An 18,189-nucleotide genomic window follows, 5' to 3' on the forward strand; every position below is an offset into this window, starting at 1 on the left:
CACATTCTGGTGCAGTGGTTTAAAGGAAAATAAAAAGAGAGAGGGGAACCAAAATAAAATTATAAAAATACAACGTGGAAATTTAAGAATATAAACATAATAAACTTTTAACAATAATAGAGAGAGCTTATTAAGAATTAAACACTTGAGCTTGGCAATCTTACACTTCTTACTAAGAGACAAGGGGAGGGAGAATTAGTGTAACCTTGTGATGTGGCATCTACAGCTAAAGTTTGAACTTAACAAAATTAGCCAAAATACTATTGAGTATCAGCCTGAAAATAGTGTATAACAAGCTTGAAGGGCATTGGCCTTCTGGGAACTTCCCATCTGCAAAACACTTCAAGAGAAAACTCCCATAATCTTCACAACCACATCTGAACAGTGTGTGTACATATCTATATTTATTTTACTGTCCCTTTCTTCTCTTTTCCCACGGCCAAGAAACACAACCCATGATTTCATTCTTCTAATTTCCTTTTTTTTGTTGTTGTTGTTGTTTAGCTTGGGTTTTGTTGTTTGTTTGTTTTTTTTTTTAATGGACAACTTTACCTGTTGTTCAAAAAAATTCAATACTTTGCATCTCCTCCAGTCAGGTGTTCAGGCCTGGGGAGTTCACTGGGAGCTGTTGGGTGAATGTTGCTCTCAGTGAAGGCAGCACAGGATGGATGTTGCAAAGTCAGAATTTTTAGGCTTTAAAGTTGCAAACACAGCGTTAGAGGGGAGTGATCAGGGTGATGATGAAACCTGCCCAAAGCTCTTGCCCTCCTTCACCACGGGCAGATCTTTTCCTGAGCCAAATTACAAAGGAGTGACTCTGTTCCAGTGCCTTGTTCCACGGCTCCACTTCTTCCAGATTTGACCATGGAAAGACACTTCCGTGGTTTCTTCAGCTGGTGTAACGTGGACATGTTGTGTTCTCTCACTTAAGATGCTGAAAACTGGGCTCAGCAAAGCTGAGAGTTGTGTGTTGGTGGAAAAGTGGATAAGACCTCTCTTTTTCTTCTGGAATTTCTGCATGTCTGTGAATGCCATACCCCCCTGTAGCTGGTGTCAGGGATGCCCTAAAGGCAGGGGGTATTTAACATAAGCTGTTTTGCCATGCAATTAGTTTGTGCTCTCATTAACACCGTCTTTCCAATCTCTTTTGACTATTAACTTAATTCCAGATACATAAAAAAATCAAATGGAGCAGGTGCTTTGCAAAGAAATACTTTAGACACTGGAGAAGGCTTTTAGTTTACCACGAGAGCACCAGAAATTGCTAAAACTAGAGAATCTCTTTTCCTGTGTCATTGTTTGCTTCCCAAAGTATAGTTTTTTTAAAAAAAATTGTTTCTACTCCCTTGTACCTTCCTGGCAATTTGGGAGTTTCCCACTGCTTGTCTGGCAGGATCCTTTCATGTTTCTTGAACTCCTGGTGTCCAGCTTCATCACCAGCCCTTCACATCTGCATTTCTGTGCAGTGACCCTGCGAATTGTCACGTTTTCTTTCATTCTGATGCCTGTTAAGGAGGTTTAATCATGGCCTATCTTATGTTTTAACTGTAGGTTAGAAAAGCCCTTGGTATCACTGCATATATGTAAGGGTGTGTTTTATAGAATGGATATCAAGTCGCCGAGGTCAGAGGATCAAACCCAGCGTGACACCCTCTGTGTTTGCTGGGTTCACATTGTTTTGTTTTCTCTGATACAGAACATTAACAAATCTGGGAAATGAGTATGTTGAATTTTTGTGCTGTTCTGCAAGGGAAGGAGCAGCACAGGAAAGCAGTTATCTCTCAAGGACCATTTCCTTAGAGTTCTTTAACTGTCAAGGGCCATTTCCACAAGAGTTCAAACAATCCTTGGGGTTCTGAACACTTGTGTCTGATGTTGGTGACTTCCCACTCACACAAGGGTTCATGAAGAGGCTGTTCATTGAGTTATGGAATCACACTGGTGATAAAACTGAAATGAAGGGGAATCAGCTCTAAATTTGTTGGCTCTAAGAAGGCAAGTTGTTGGTCCTGTTCATCTCTAAAGCATAATGTGCTTGTGAGTTTCTGTAAGTTCTGAAGAAACAGGATGATCATCATGAGTTAAAATAGGGAAATGTTCTTTAAGAAACCTTTTCTAGGGCGTCTAAGAAGATCATGATTATTATAAGAGCTGAGGTGCTTTCTGTCCTGTAGTAAAGAGATTGATTCTTCTTTCTCATTAATGAGTAAAATCACACATTATGAATTTGTGGGATTGTTGTCCAGTTTTGTTAAAATGAAACATTAGTGGATATCAACTGCTGCCTGAATATTCTGGGGTAGTGACTCTTCCTCAAACCTTCCCCTGACTTTTGGATCAGGTCTGTAATTTGGACAGATGTTTCCTTTATTGGACCTACCACTTGTTCCTTGGAATATCAGCAAAAGTCAGCAGCGTGGCCACTGGTACATGGATCCAAGTTTCTCAGTTATCTTGTCTGGGACAGTATGTGGCTCCTTTTCAAAAGTGCCTTCCAATTTTACAGGATTCCAGTTTGGAGCACTTTTCATCTTGTTTTCAACAGCAAGAAACTCCATCAAACAAAAGTGTTTGGCTCCCTTGTGATCCCTTGTAGGTTGTGGGTTATTTATGCACCCAAAATTGAAGACAGTGGTGGTGTAGAAGTTGGGGGCATTGTTTTTGTCACCTTGTTGTGTAAAGAATTCCTCCTCAGAAATGTACTGTGAGGCTTCAGGAATATTTTCATAGTGTTTTGAACAGGAAAGGGAGAGTAAATTGTGTGCTTATTGGACCTGATAGGTGTTAATTAGGATTCTGTTTATAAGCACATTTTCTCTCAAGGTGAGCAATATGCTGAGCCAAAACCTTGGCAAAATAAAGGAGTCCTGATACTTTATTGGAAGCCTGTTTCTAAACATGCCTGTGTGTTATGTGGTCTGCTGCTCCTCTTCCTTAAGGATATTTGCTCTTCCTAAGTCCTTATTCATAATCCCCTCATTTTGACAGCGAAATTGGTTTCATGGTGGTTTAGTTCTGCTGTTAGAAATAAGAGGTTCCTCTCTCCAGTGGACAACAGGAACAAATTCATCCTCAGGAGAAATAAGTGTTTCTGGTTTTTGCATGAAAAGAAGGTGAGGGAGTGAATGTGTAGGGAATGAAGAAGCTTCTGTAGAGTTGTTCCATGATGGGAAGGATATCTTTATTCATTGGATTCTCTTTCTGCTGTAGAGGTTTGGAAGCTCCCCTTCCTTGTGGGTCAATAACCTGAGGCTTTGAGGTGAGGAAGCATCGTGGGCCTTGTGAGGTCCTGGGGCAGCATCACACAGATTTTGGCAGTGGTGGTGATGCAATAGCTGGGAAAGAGGCAGACTGGAGACTTACTGCTTGTGGGCAAAGAGCTGGCTGGATTAATTCTGGCTTCTGCTCATTTCCAGCTGCAGCACTGAGCTAAGGAACCCAAAATAGATCCTTCCCTAGAGCCGGGTGAGCCCCGCGCGCTGTGTATCCACGCTGGCACACGTGGGATGGAGTCAAAGGGAAGGCAAAACAGCCTCTTCAGAAACGGCCTGTCTGGGGAAAAAGTATGGAAAGCTGTGAAAGGTGGGCAGGCCCAGAGCCAGACATGTTCCTGGGAGGATCCCAGGAGTTGTCTCTGGTTTTACCCTGGATTTAGCTGGAGCAGGCGGTGGGAGCCGGTGGCTGTGACACTGAGCAGAGGAACATTTAATCCCTTTCTGTTCCTCATCTTTCCACCTGTAACAGAAGGATAGAACTTCCTTTATCTCCCAGCTCCCAGGAGTCTGTTTAGATTGCAAGTTCTTTGAGGAAGAGAAAACACCTGGCACAGACAGGGCCCTTTGTCAAATAGATGCCATTGTCACCCCTGTAATTGGAAGGTCATTCATCTGCCCAGCGGATCTCTCCCAGCTTGGGAGTTTCCAGATCATGACCTCCCTCAGGACTGGTTTTTAACAGCTGTGCTGACAAGTTTTCCTATCTCCCAGGAGTTTCTGAGCGACCTTTCTAAAAATTTCGTTTTATTTCAGTTTCTAAATTTTATTTTCTCTCTGTATAAAATTCCTGAAGGGTTCGATTGAAAAAGCATTTCATTTTATTTTGAGCAAGTAATTTTAAATTTTTATTGAAATACTACTTTTCAGCAGCCATCTCGCTTTTTTTAAAAAATTTTATTTTGCTCTTGGAAATATTTCAGACTGGGAGCTGATCCAAAGATGACCTTTCCCCACAGACAGATTCAACAAATCAATATTTTTCCAGTGCAAAATATCTATCATTGGAAAAGCCTCACTGGCACTTTTTGAATGCTTTGCAGGCAGAGACCTGCCATCTGAAAGCTGCTTGCTGGGTGTAGAATTAGCAGTAATACAGTCCTTTTGATGGCTTCTTCTGTATCAGTGTAAGCTCTGAACTGCCACTCACATACAACAACTTCCTTTCAAGTCCTGCCATTTCTCCCTTGGATATTTCCCCACAAAGTTGGCTGTTTAACCATTAAAAAGTCACTCACTGCGACTGGTTCCCTGTAGCTCTGTTTAATGGGGAGTTTTGTTTGGGTTTCTATTGTAGCCGAGGAGGATACACGATCTCTTTTGAAATGAGCTATTAACATGATAAAACATCTTGGGAACACACAATAGCAGAGCTGATGGTTTAATCTTTGCTGGGGTATCTGAGAGCTCGATTAAATGCAGGGGACTGCACTAACGAGGGCTGAAGCTTTGTAGTGGTGTGGCACCAGAACACAGAGCTTTTTCTGTAACTGTTTCCTGAAATATGCTTTGCATTTAGGATTCTGAATCAAACATAGGGGTGCTATAAAAATCCAATGTTTTCCATACCTCGAAGATGGGAAGTTTCAGAAAGGTTGGTGTTGCTGAAAGAGATGATTCCTTTTTTCCTCTATAATTGTGTGTGTGTGTGTGTGTATATATATATATATATATATATATATATATAAGCACAGACATACATATATATTTATATATACACAATTACACACATGTATGTGAATATTTGCACCCTCTGTATCCGTAGTCTGGGCCCAGTCCTGGAGTTCTGTAGGTACAGACACACTTTTTGGGGTAGTCTCTGCCCATTGCATCCCCACACCATGGCTCATACCTGGGAAATGTCAGCTGGCTTTATCACCTTCCACGTTTTCTTGGGCTCTGGAGGAGTTCTGCATGCTAACTAAAACTGTACAAAAAACTGCTTCGTTTTTATGACTTTTGTTTCCATCACCACCCCCTTCCTCCTCCCAGTTGTACATCAAAGAGGGGAATTTAACCCTAATTTACACGCAGTTTATGATCCAGGGACTCGAAGCTGAAGCTTAACAAACACTGGCCTTGCCTAATGCACAGCTGTTCAGCAATGGTGCTCATGTGTGTCTAGGACAACTTCTTTTGGGATGTAGGGAATTCCATTACATCTTCAGCCAGGGTGTCTTTCTGAGAGAAAACAGAAGCAGAGGGTTTCCTTCTGGGGGCAGGGTTTTTGTCTGGGTCATTCGAGAAATCAGGGTGGAGTGTTTCTCCTCACATTCTGCTCTAATGCTTTGTGATTTTGTGAAAGAGAGGAACTGAAGCTTGGAAAAGTGGAAATACTTGCTGCCTGCATCCTTGATCTCCAAAGCTTCCCATCATTTTACACACCAATATTCCCCAGCCACGGTTTGGGAGGAGACCTTGATGGTGGTGCTTTCACACTGTGGTTTGTTGCCCAGATTAGTGTTCTTTCCGTAGAACTTTTGGGCAGTAATTGATGTACTTTTGGATTTTAGTCCTCTCCAGAAGGCAGGGTTCTCCAGAATCTGAGAGTTTTGGTGTGAAACAAAGGATTTCTCAGTAAGCTCTGAAATCTCTTGCCTTGTCAGTGTTTCTGCCTTGCTGTACCTATCCATAAAACTGTGTGATGTCCTTATGGCTAATTGGTGCTTAAGTGCTTTCAGAGCTGTGGGTAAACCACTAATTAGTCACACTCATTTAGTCAAAATTACTAAAGCCTGATATTTTCCCATATGCTCTATTAGTTCGGGGAAAATGTCTTAGAAATTCACTGATTCAGGCTTCCCTGGTGTATTTGCTGGTTTTTGTTTGTGTGACGATGACTTTCTGTGTTGTGGTTAATACAGATGTCACTGAATTGTGCTGTCTGCTTCCAGATTTTGGGTTTAAATAGTGCAAAATCCTCTTTCCAGAAAGAAATGTGGAAATAAATCAGGATGCAGATACTGCTGGGATAACTGTTTTGTTTCAGTATGTTCTACATCATCACTGGGACTGGGATTTATCTCGTCTGCACCCTCTCTTGTACTGATCTATTTTATATAGACATGATCAGTTTTATATAGACATACCAACATGCCTGTACACAAAACACACACATACCCCCACAGTCTCTTACATTACATTGGGAAAGAACCATAAGGTTGAAGTGTGTTGACTCAACTATTTAATGAGGTGCAATAAATCTTGACAAGACCAGCTGGCACTGGAGTCAGGCTTCTCATCTTTTTACCATTACATTGAAATGTGAACAATAGTGGAAAGAAATGTAACTCTTCTTTCTCTTTTTATTTTTTCTTTTTATTTTTTTTTTTTGATATTCAGCTATGTAGCACTGTACTGAAATCATCCACTTCCATGGAATGCAAAGCACGGTGGATGCTGTGGAAAATGTTAACGATGCAAAGGCCCCTTTTGCTGGTTCTTTTTCTCAAATTCTGAGAACGTGTTGATCTGGCAGATCACAGAGCTGTGATCAGCACTGACATCCCTGCACACACACTGGCTCCTCTGCTGCACAGCACACCATGACATCCTTTCCTCTTTCTCCTTGCCCCTTCCCCCAAGGTGCAGCACCACCCAGGTGCAGCAGGGCTGGCTGTGTCACTTGAGTATCTTCTTTAAAAAATAGGACTAATTAAGCGTCTTTGACACCTAAGCACGTGGCGTGGTTTCAAAGCACCCAACTTGACCTTTTTTAAGGAACCAGATTTATTCTTGTGAAAAGAAATCTGTTTGAAAAACACACTTCTTGTTTTGGGTGGGTTCCTGTCAGTGGCATCCATCAAACTCTTTCATGTTTCCAGCCTCACCACTTAATGCCAGTCGAGCCTTAAAAAATAATTGCCCCCAAACCAACTGGGTGCCTCTGGATTCACTTGAGAAAGTCTGCCTGAGCTTTGAAGTGTATCCCATAATGATAGCTGACATCTCCAGAAAGAATAACTGCCCCCCCTTGCTTTGTGATTGCAGCATTTGATGTGTGCTGGGCTCTGGTGCCTGGTGGAAGGAGATACCTCCTGTAAAACCAAGTTGGACCCCCCTCTGGATGGCACCGAGTGTGGCGCAGACAAGGTAATCAAACTGCTCAGCAGCACTTCTTGCTTTCCAGCATTGGGAATAATGTTTCCAAGATGTTCTGGATTTACCATAAACCTGTATTTTCGACTGATTCCGTTACAGAAACTGCTCAATTAACAGCTGGATTGGGTTAAGTCTTCCTGATTTTTTATTTAAGTGTATTTCAGTAGCTTCTGGAGGCTTCAGTGGTGAAGTTGTTGTGGTCAGGGCACTCCACAAACTGCAGGAGAAGCCCAGGGCTCACTGCTGAGGGCACTCCCTGCTGTCACCTCTGCCCAGTGCTGCTGGTGGGGTTTCCTCAGTGAGGTGTTTTTCAGTGTGAGCTGAGCTAGTTGTGTTCTGGGCTGTATTTGAGGTAGAAAGTGTGCAGAGCATTTGGGGAGTGGAGGAAGATGGGGAAAGAAAAAGAGGCTACTTAAAAACTTTATAGTTTCTAATAGTAGCTCAAAATGTTTGAGCTCAAATTCAGTGATGTTCCATTATTTCAGAGGTATAATTTGCTGTATATATTTTGAAACTTGACTGGTTTGGTAACTGCCACCCACCACTTAACTGGTTTTGGACTCTAATATTTTTTGTATATTATATGGTTGGGGAGGTAAGAAGGGGTAGCATTAAAAAGCCTTTTGCTGAAATCAAAGGTTAAAGAACTTTGTTTGCAAATAAACAATGAAAAGAAAAGCTGGGTCCTGGAAAGCATGACAAGGAAACTGAGACAAAAGGTTTTTAGATCTGAGTTTTTGTAACTACAGGAGTCCTGGTGACTCTCTTAGCAATGTCACATCCTGGACAGGCCAAGTTTGCTGCTTGGTCAGGAGCCAGCCACCTATTAGAATCAAAGAGGTTTGGGGCTTTAGCCAAGTTAGGTCCAAAATACTTCAGTTATTTTGTACATCCTGGGAATAGTTCTGATGAAGGCATTGCTTTGGGGTATAATTTCTTGGACTAGGTTTCTATGAATAGTGGGGCTTTAAGTCTTAGCACTTAGGTAATAATCTGCTTTATAAAGCAAGGGGCTCAATTCTGTGATTTTTTTAATGACAGAACTGCCTTCAGGGGTTTGTTGAGAGTGACACTTAAATTTCTGTGTTTCACCTCCTCCCTTTATCCTTCTCCCACCTCCCTCTCACCTTGAACTTCTAGAAACTTAAACGCGGGCTTGTCGTAACCCCTCAGAGACACCCTTTGAAGTCCACCTGAGCAGGAATGTTTGCAGGGTCGGGGCTCCTTTGCAGCCTGTGCTAACACAGTTCCATTGCAGTGGTGCCGAGCTGGGGAGTGTGTCAGTAAAACCCCCATCCCTGAGCACGTGGATGGGGACTGGAGCGTGTGGAGCCAGTGGAGCATGTGCAGCCGGACCTGCGGCACCGGAGTGCGCTTCCGGCAGAGGAAATGCGACAACCCCCCGTAAGTCTGCACTTCATCAGGGTTCTTCCCACGTGTAGCACTTGGACAGCCCTTGCTGCAGGAGTGCAGGGAGGGAACAGGCAGCAGAACTGTGCAAAGACCGTGATTTCTCTTTCACCAGCAGCAAAACCCAGGTCAGAGTCCTGGAGCTGCTTGGAGTGAAGTGGGTTTTGTGGAAGTGGCTTGAAGAGTCACCACTGGAAGTGGCCCCGTTGCAGTGTTTTAAACATAGATCAAATTGAATTGAAAACATGTAGTTTGGCAGAAAAAGTGGTGCTGTGTTTGCTCTCCAGCACTGCAGTGAATGAGGGGGGGCTGATCTGGATCTACAGACCAAACTGAGCCGATGTCTTGAGAGATCAGCTTTGCAGGGAGTGCTGGCCCTGGGCTTGGGAAGCAGAAGAGTGGCTGACACTGGTCATCTCAGTGTCCCAGAGCTGTGTTTGTAAAGCACCTTGAGTTATTCTGTGTGTCAGGAAGTGCTGCATAAGAAAAGGAAAGTTTTCATACACACGGAGTGCCATGGGTGCTGTTTAGCTCTTGAACAGTGACTGCAAATAATCCTGTGCTCTCTGCTTGGCTTTTTTCTAATTCAGGAGAAAATGGAAGTGTTGTTATCTCCTATGTGTTGTCCTTCATCCCCCAGGTCAGCTGAGGCCCATCTGGAAGTCTCTTTCTCATACGGGAGGCCTGAACAGGTTACCATGGTGCCATTTAACTGCCCATCCTGTTTGTGTGCATTATAACTTCTCCCAGTCTTGGGAGCAGGCCTCCAAGTGCTGTACCTCTCATTTTATTCAGATTTTAAGTTTTTCTCCACAGAAAAATCACAGGAAGCTTTGCTTTTTAAATTGGGGCTGAAATTCTGGCTCACAACACAGTCCCTTTGAAGGCATGCCTGGATGATGGATAGGCTCACACTGGCTGCTGTTGACCTGTATTCATGTGAAAGGGATATTTTTGTTTATTCCTCTCCTTATATAACACTGAGCTGCAGTTGAATGTCTGTAATGTCCAGGTTTGATTTTTACCAGCTGATTTTCCTGAACAAGGATCTGAACTGGTTCCTTTGCTGTCAGCTACAGTGCTGACCAAACCTTAATCCATTCATCACCGTTCTTTCAATCACAGGAAATGCTTCCTCCAGCACTGCACACTGATTTTAAAATTCTCTTGCTCATATACATTCTTGGCTGGGGATACACACGTGATCTTTTGCTTCAGATTCCTGGCATCAGCCCACTCCTGCAGCTGGTTTATTCACTGTCCAAAAACACTGGCTAAGGGATTTATCTTTTATTTTATATATATTTGGTCTTGGGATATTTTTTTTTTAACAGGAATCTTTACTCCTGCCAGCTGACTCTTAAGCCTGTGGGACTATCAGTATTTTTCAACCAGTTGCTTCACTGTTTGATTTGGTTTTTCCTCTCAGTAATTTCTTTGAGCATTTACATGCATTGCCTCCACATGGTTGTAAGAAGTGTGTCATGAGCCAGTGTGCACGTGCAGCCTTTGGAGTTGTGCTGCCTCTTGCTCTTGTCGGGGCTTTGGACTCTTACTGTGCAAGGGGATTGAAGAGAAAACCACTGGCTTAAAGAGAACATCTAAATGAGGTCTCCACGCCTTCTTCAGTCCCCTCTTGTTGTGTAAAAGGGTGACAGCAGTATAAATGGGCTTTGATTTCTTCAGTTCCATTAGTGGGTGGATTCTCTTGGCATAAATACGGTGGAAGGTGGCTGTGAAGTTGTCTACCAGGAGATCTCACACAGTCACTGTTTGAGGCGTGTGCCAAGGTGGGCTGGAATTACTCTGTTTATTGGAAATCCCAGGCAGTGCTTGAGCTCACAATTCTTCTAGTTTGGGAGAAATTACATTGGGAGAGTCAGCTCATTTTACTCCCTAATTAGAAAGGGAAGACAGGCCGGGCTGCTGAAGGGCAGAGCAGAGGAGCACTGGACAAAAGGCCTGGAGTTCCTGCAGCTCCCACTGTCTGGGAATGATGGGTGCTCCATAAGTACCTCTCCTGATGGATTTAGCTGCTACTTTAGTATTGCCAGTGACCATATTGCCAACAGTGAGAGCTGCTTGATTCCAGTCTGCACTGGCAAACTCATGGGAAGTCCCTCATGAATTACTGACATCTGAAGATAAAAACCAAAGCAGCTGCTGATGTAAATAGTTGTCCTGCTGTGTCTCCTGCTCCATGGCCATCCACTTGATCCTCTGCTTTTGAGAGGGTGCTCTTTTACTCTTTGGGTGTTCTGTTGTTTTCCCTGTGCCTGTACCCACAAACATGCACAGTCACCTACATCCAGTGGTTCCATCTCCTCTGCTGCAGCCGGAGGGATGGTGCTGAAACCAAAGTCTGTGTGTCTGGTGTGTTCATGTGAGTGCAGGGTCCATGTGGGAAGGAGCCTGTGTTGTGCTCCCAGGCATCGGGACACAGTGTCTGTCCCACAATCTGAGGCTCAGACAATCCTCCCAGAAGGTTCTTCAGCACTCCCAGCACAGCTTCTGCCTCACACGTGTCCATGGCAGAGGGAGGTGTCAGCAGAGCAAGCAGGCGATGTCCAGGCTGTGCTGGTGACTCTCTGTGATGTTCCAGTGTCACTGGAGATCAGCATTTCCATTAAAAAACACCCCAAACACTCGTTCTGGGATTAATGGAGCTACTGTAAAAATTTGATCTAGGCTGGGATTTGGCATTAAGCTTTTCTGTGAAGAATCACACATTTCTGTTACACCAAATGCTGGATTCATCCAGTCCAGCACAGGTAGGAAATCAAATTACAGTCCTGTGGCCAGTGGTACATGAACAGGGCAACTCCTGCTATGACCACTGACACAAATAAATGATGTACAATGAGGGCCTTGCTTTCCAATTAGCTGAGTGATATAACCTGATGTTCATTGCTCTTCAGGGAGGGAGGGGGGAGAAGCTTTTGGAATGAACTGCCTTACTGCTAAAAACTGGAATTTGGCTGGAGTTGCTTTTTATAGCCATCTGTTAAAGAAAAGTAAGAACATGACCTTATCCATCTTCACTGATTACAGCTGGGGAGAGATAGGTATGTGACAAATTCAGGAGAGTGTCAGCAAGTAGCTAAAGAAATTATGTGTTAGGATGGCTGAGTCTTTTTTGTTTGTTTGTTTGTATATTGTTTTATTTTGCAAAGAAAATGCAGGCTGTTGTTGAGAGTTTGAGTTTTCCTTCTTCTCTGGGGATTCATAAATAAGAACAAATAGGTTTTGCAGGTGCTTAATCCCGATGTTGGAGTAGTTGCCTTTCCTGCATGTTTAGAAAACAAATATGTAAGATTGAGTGGTTTTCATGGGTGGAGATTATCTGCTGCACAGATTTTTTTCTGGGTGCCCTGTTTACAGTGCAGGTTGTAGCTGCTTCTGTGTTATCTTAATTTCAAACTGCTGAAGACAACCTTAGGGGACACGTGCTGAGCAGATTTGGTTAAGAGTGTCTGAGGCAGAGGCAAAGCAATTGGTGGGAGGAGAAAGGTGAAATATTCTGAGTTGCTGCCTCTGCCTTGGGTGTTTGGTGCTGACCCTGGTTTGTCTTTCCTGCCATAGCCCAGGGCCAGGTGGGAAGAACTGCCGTGGAGCCAGCGTGGAGCACACGGTGTGTGAGAACTTACCCTGCCCCAAAGGTGTGCCAAGCTTCAGGGACCAGCAGTGCCAGGCCCATGACAGGTACACCAACAAGAAGAAAAGCCTCCTGACAGCTGTCATCGTTGATGGTGAGGTTTTTTCATCTTCCTCTGGAATTCTTTGCTGTTCTTTCACTGCAGCTTCTTGATTTTGTTTACAGGGCTCCCATTTGTTGGTGAGAAGGTTAGAAAATGTCCCCCTAAGCTGCAGGTGAAAGACTTAAGTACAGTGAATTGTTCTTGGTGCTGCCCTGCTGTTCTTTGAGCCTTAACAGAACATACAGAGCTGTCAGTTCTTTGCTCCTCTTTTTGTAATGCTGGGAGAGAAATGCCTTAACTTGATTCCCAGTCTGAACAGGCAGGTATTTGGGCATTTAAACATTAGAAAGTTCAAGTTAGTTTGGAACTGAAAAAAGATGGGTTCCCTTGGACATTTTTGATATGTGTCAATTTTGGGCCTGTCAGCATGATTGCCTGTCCTTTAATACTTCCCTGTGCTGGATCTTGCTGTTCATCTGCTATTCAACCAGATTTTGGTGGATATGAAATAATGTCCTTTCTGGAAGAGTAAACATCTTTCCCTGCACTCTGCTGAAAAGCACACGAGGCTGGTCTCACTTGGTCATCCCAAAGACATCCTTGCACAGGGGAGGGTGGTGTTGGAACTGACACCAGAGGACCAGACACTGGATGAGCCCTTCCCTGTGTCAGCACTGACAGATGAGCTCTGATGCCAGGACAAGAGCACAGGCAGCATTTCAGTTCCCACAGCAGACCCTCCAAGAGCACAATTCCTTCAGGCTGATTTTGCTTGTTGTTCCCCTCTGCCCCACTTCCTAAATAGTTTTGCTGGATGAATGCACAATACAGAGCTACTTCCTGGACTCATTTCAGTCACAGAAAACTCTCCCAGTTTTTTCCAGGGGTGAGCTGTTTCATTCCTTTCTCCACTTTCAGTCAGGAACTATGGACTGCTGAGGGTCTGTAGATTCTTCCTTGGATGAAGTCCATGAGTAGCAGAATCAGCTCCAGAGGAAAAACATTATATTGCCTAAATATCTGTTACTTAAACATATGGCAGAGGCAGTCAGCAAACCCTGACACTGCTGAATGCTACCAGTTAATAATACAAATGTTTGAAAAGGCTTTTTTACTTAACTCCTTCTCTAGCTAAACATAATAGTAGCTTTTCCAAAGTGATGTCTTAATAGCAAATGATTGTCATTAGCATGGGTGAAAGATAAAACTTTTCTCTACTGATGTATTTCCAATTATTTGAGGGTTCTTTCTCTAGCTGTTCTAGCAGCATAGTTTGCTGCCAGGAATGTTTGTAGGGCCACAAATACCAGTTTAAGAAAATAGTAAGTAATATGAATGCAAGAATGCTTTAAATGTGGGTATATAGGTGTTCCTACTGGCACACTGATGCAAGAAATTGGTCTATCAGGAGGAGAAAGGGACTGGAGAACTTGTTCTTCTAAAATCAGTGGCTGTAGCCTGAGACACACACGCAGTCACTTGATCATTCTTCTCAGACTGTTGAAAGTGTATTGACTAAATGGTTTTCTGTACCTTAAAAGCCCAATCTCATCAGTGTAACCCTTTGAATATTGATATTTTGAAGTGGGGAAATGCCAGGCCTGAATTGGCAGGCTGATGTTCCTTCGAAGATGAGATACCCGAAGCCATTCGTGTAGAGAATGCATCCCCATTGCCTCAAACACTTGTCTGTGCTGTTCCTAAAGGCAGATGTTGTGTTTCTTTTCCCAGATAAGCCATGTGAGCTGTTCTGCTCTCCCCTGGGGAAGGATTCTCCGGTGCTGGTGACAGACAGAGTCCTGGATGGGACTCCTTGTGGGCCCTACGAGACCGATCTCTGTGTACATGGCAAGTGCCAGGTGGAGTAACCTTCTCTTGTTTTATTTCTAGTGTCAGGTACAGCCTGGGCAGCCTCTCTGTGGGTGGCTGGGGGGCTGTCTGTGAGGGGAGAGCACAACCCTGTTTTATCAGACCCACTACAAGTGCTCCACAGCCCTGTGTCTTCGGCTAAGAATTAAAATGCCCCAGTTATGATATTATTACTGAACAGCTGGGAATGTTCAGTGATCACATTTGCTTGTGTGTAGTCATCAAATGGCTTGGGTGGGAAGGGACTTCTGTGAGGGGAGCAGATGGGAGTGGAAATCTTGGCCTGCTTAACTGCTCCTTTTTGGCTATTAGAGGAATGACTGAAAAAAACACTGGAGCTGCAAACTGGATTACAAATTGTCACTACCCTGTTACATGTGGTAGGTTGCCAGAATCGTGATGCTTTTCAGGTCCACCTGGTTCCTGCCTGGAAACACTGAGGAAGCTTTTCAATACCAGTTGCCCCTTGTTTCCTGCAGCTGCTCGAGCCAGTAGCTTCCCCTGTGTGATTTTTGTTGACTGTTATTCTGTGATGCCAAGGTGAGTTACTGTAGGGGCCCATCAAAGCTGTTCAAAAGGCCTGTTGCCCTTGCAGTAGTAAAAAGGGTCCCTTTCTCCCACAAAATTAGATTTAAAGCTCCCCCCTAGAGAATACAGGTTTGAAGAGCAGATCCTGTGGCCCTGAGCACAGACAAAGCCAGGGTTTTTTGCCTCTCACTTGGGTCACATAAAGAGCAAACCAGAGAGAATGTAGGGGAGGTTTCCTTCTGCTGTCCTGCAAATGGGACAATCAGTGTCCCCTTGGTTGTCCTTGGATGGACTGGCCAAACCCTGAACATGCTTTTTCCTTCTGCCTCTGGTCAGACAAGTCGAGGATGGAAATGAAGAGGATTCTTCAGAGTCTTCAGATTTGGTTCTCTTTTCCTTAGAGTGAAGGTGTGATGGCCTGTAACCATTGCAATGATTATTTCTCTCTAAGTTACATACAGAACCAAAATTAGGTGTGGGAGATCTTTGTAATAAAACTCTCCTGTTTTGCTGGGCAGTGAGACTGTAACACAGCACACTGAATGCTTAGGAAGGGCATCTCTTAGAGCTGGTGTTACAGATCCCTTGAAAATTTAATGGAGTTGTTAGACCCATACTAACTGGGGATTTAAGATTTGGACAAGGAAAGGGAGAGAAGAAAATGTTTATTTAAAGATCATAATTGACAGGAAGTCATTCATGGGTGTTCCTAGTGATGTGTTGCAGTTGGGTTCAAGTCATTTTTCACAGACACTGTGACAGGGCAGACACTTGGTGGGTTTTCTCTCTCCTAATCATGTAACACATGTTCAAAGTTTGCTGCACACACAAGAGTGATGTGAAAGACAGTTCACTTGGCTACTGCAACCTTGTCAGTGCTGGATTATTCCTGGCAGTTCTGCTTCTAAGTTCCTCCTCATCTAGATTTGTATCCTGTGGTAGGAGTTCCTCTTTGTACAGGGCACACCAAATCTGGCATTATTCTGATTTCTGTGAACAGGGACTGAGAGCCACTGAGTTTATTGCTTTGAGCCTTCCAGGCAGGGAGATGGGTGAGCACAATATTCACCTGGGTGTAAGAGAGGCTTTGGAGGCATAAAGCAGTTTTACTTATAGCAAAGCAGCTTTACTTATAGCAATGTAGAGAAGTGAAGAATCTTTGGGTTGAATTCTGCACTGCTGCAGGAGACACTTCCCACTGTTTCCTGTCAAATGCTGCTGAAGAGACATTTTTAATTCAGTCTTTCTAATTTGAACAGCAAGAGTCTGGGAGCCAATACAAGTTTGATTCCTTATAGTTCAAAGTGCTTTGCATAGAGCCAGGTTCATGGGGCATCCCAAGTTACTTAATTTTTCCCTGTTTTCAGCTGTATCTGAAAAAAACCTGAAAAAACCCCATTAATAACCTTTTATAGTTGGGCCAGCTGTGCACCTCCAGCTGTGTGCCACTGACCATTCCTCTGGGCTGGCCAGCTTTACTGCTCCAGCAGTTCAGAGCAGCCACAAATAAAAATAAATCAGACATTATGGCAGTGTGTGTTTGCTTCTTGCAGGGAGGAGCAGTAGCTCCCTCCAGATGAATTCCTTGATGAGCTCAGAGCCTTGGAGGTACCTCACGAGAAGCAAATTGCACCCTGAGTCGGGGGCAACTGCCTGGGACTGTGCAGGGAGGTGCTGACAGCTCAGAACAGTCAGTCCATTTGCATCTGGCTGAGAAAGAATGCAGAATGATCAGCTGAAGCTGAGCAGATCTGAAAGCCTTGGGAACTCATTTATAACACTCCTCTGCCTTCCATGCAGTGCAGTGCTGAGATTTGCCATATGTGCCTGTGCACCCCACTTGCCACAGATCCCTGTCTCACCAGCTGCCTGTTAAACCAATTGAATTGACATATTCATTTAATTACTCTTCTCCTTATTTCTTTACCCAGCATAGACAAAGCCTGGCAACAAGCATTGCAGGGGGCCTGGAGAAGAGAATAAGTGCTGAAATCAGAGGGTGGTATTACTGTTATTTATTTTCTTATGTCATCCTTCCAGCTAAAGGCTCTTAAAGGCAGGAATGACACATTGTCAGTGTAACAGACAAATTAGCAGTGCCTGTGAACATTTAGTCTAGGAAATGTAATAGATCTTTTCCCTTCATTAGATGCTCCTGAATGGAACTCATGCATCATTGTTGGTGATGAATGGATGTAGATGAACATGGCAGAGAAAAAACTGCTGCAATGAGAGGAGGGTTTTAAGAAGGAAAGCAGGAACAGATTCTTTGAAGCCTCAAAATACTGCATTTGGGCACTAAGGGAAGAGAGTTTTCCTTCAGTTGTACTTCGTGAAGTTATTACAGTTTCATTTTAAAGCCATGAGCTGAGCTCAGGTTTAAACAGTGTGAATGAAGCCTTTTGGTGTCAGCCTTGCTCTCCCTGAAAAAAAATTATCCCTGTATTTATCCCTTACACCTAAAGGCAGCTGGAGTGAGTAAACTTGGTTATTATTTTGATCAAGCCTAGAAGCACCAGAGAGCAAAGTCAGCCCTAAATTTAGCATAGGAGTTCCTAAATCAACTAGACTTTTTATAATCTTACTCCTTGTTTTTTGTATGAATCGTAAGCTGTTCCTCCAATTTCGTCATGTCCTTATTTATTACAGTTGATTTTGAGGTTGAACATTTCAAATGCACTTATCCTTACCACCTCCTGAGCAGAATGGAACCCCTGTTCACTGTGGATATAGGGATTTGACATTCCCTTCTTGAAGGGCACATGGTCCTCTAGCAAGGAGAATTTACTTTCCCCAGGGATTTTTCAGCCACGGAAAATCTGTAGCAGGCTGCAGAACAAGAGGAGGGTGAGGGCTCCTCTGGGCTTTGCAGGTTTGCTTTCTCAGTCACGTCAGTCCTGGTGAGACAGGGCAGGGCAGTGCAACCTGCAGCTCACAGTGGCTTTATCTTCTCATATTTCTCTCCCAGTGACAAGTGGCTTTCAGAGAGGATTCTCTGAGAGTTTTGTTCTTCTTCAAGACTGTTGTGTGTGTGTTCCATGAGGAAACACTCCTGGAAGCAGAGCACTTTCTAACCTCTTACAGACCTTCACTCTGTGCTACTGAGGTTGACACAAAACTGAGGCAGCAGCAGAGCTAAAAACAGTGTCAGATGTGCCAGGGCAGTGGTGTGAGGAGAAGAGCAGCTGCTCAGCTGAGCGTGGTGACATGTGGGACTTTGTGCTGGCTTTTCTCAAAGGAGGATTAGTCTGAGACTCATGATAGCATGAGAACTTTCTAGTGGGGGTTACAGAGTCTACTTGAGGATGTAA

General features: G+C 43.8%; 1 protein-coding gene across 1 annotated transcript in view; it reads left to right on the forward strand.

The window, feature by feature from the left end:
• ADAMTS17 (ADAM metallopeptidase with thrombospondin type 1 motif 17) overlaps positions 1 to 18,189 on the forward strand; it is a 166,962-nt gene that overhangs the window by 87,596 nt on the left and 61,177 nt on the right. The window contains exons 11-14 of the mRNA XM_032700609.1: positions 7,263 to 7,364; positions 8,632 to 8,777; positions 12,366 to 12,532; positions 14,213 to 14,340. Of these exons, the coding sequence (XP_032556500.1) occupies positions 7,263 to 7,364; positions 8,632 to 8,777; positions 12,366 to 12,532; positions 14,213 to 14,340 (543 nt within the window). The remainder of the gene's footprint in view (positions 1 to 7,262; positions 7,365 to 8,631; positions 8,778 to 12,365; positions 12,533 to 14,212; positions 14,341 to 18,189) is intronic.

The sequence above is a fragment of the Chiroxiphia lanceolata genome, chromosome 12, assembly GCF_009829145.1.
Source record: "Chiroxiphia lanceolata isolate bChiLan1 chromosome 12, bChiLan1.pri, whole genome shotgun sequence".
NCBI classification, from domain to species: Eukaryota; Metazoa; Chordata; class Aves; order Passeriformes; family Pipridae; genus Chiroxiphia; species Chiroxiphia lanceolata.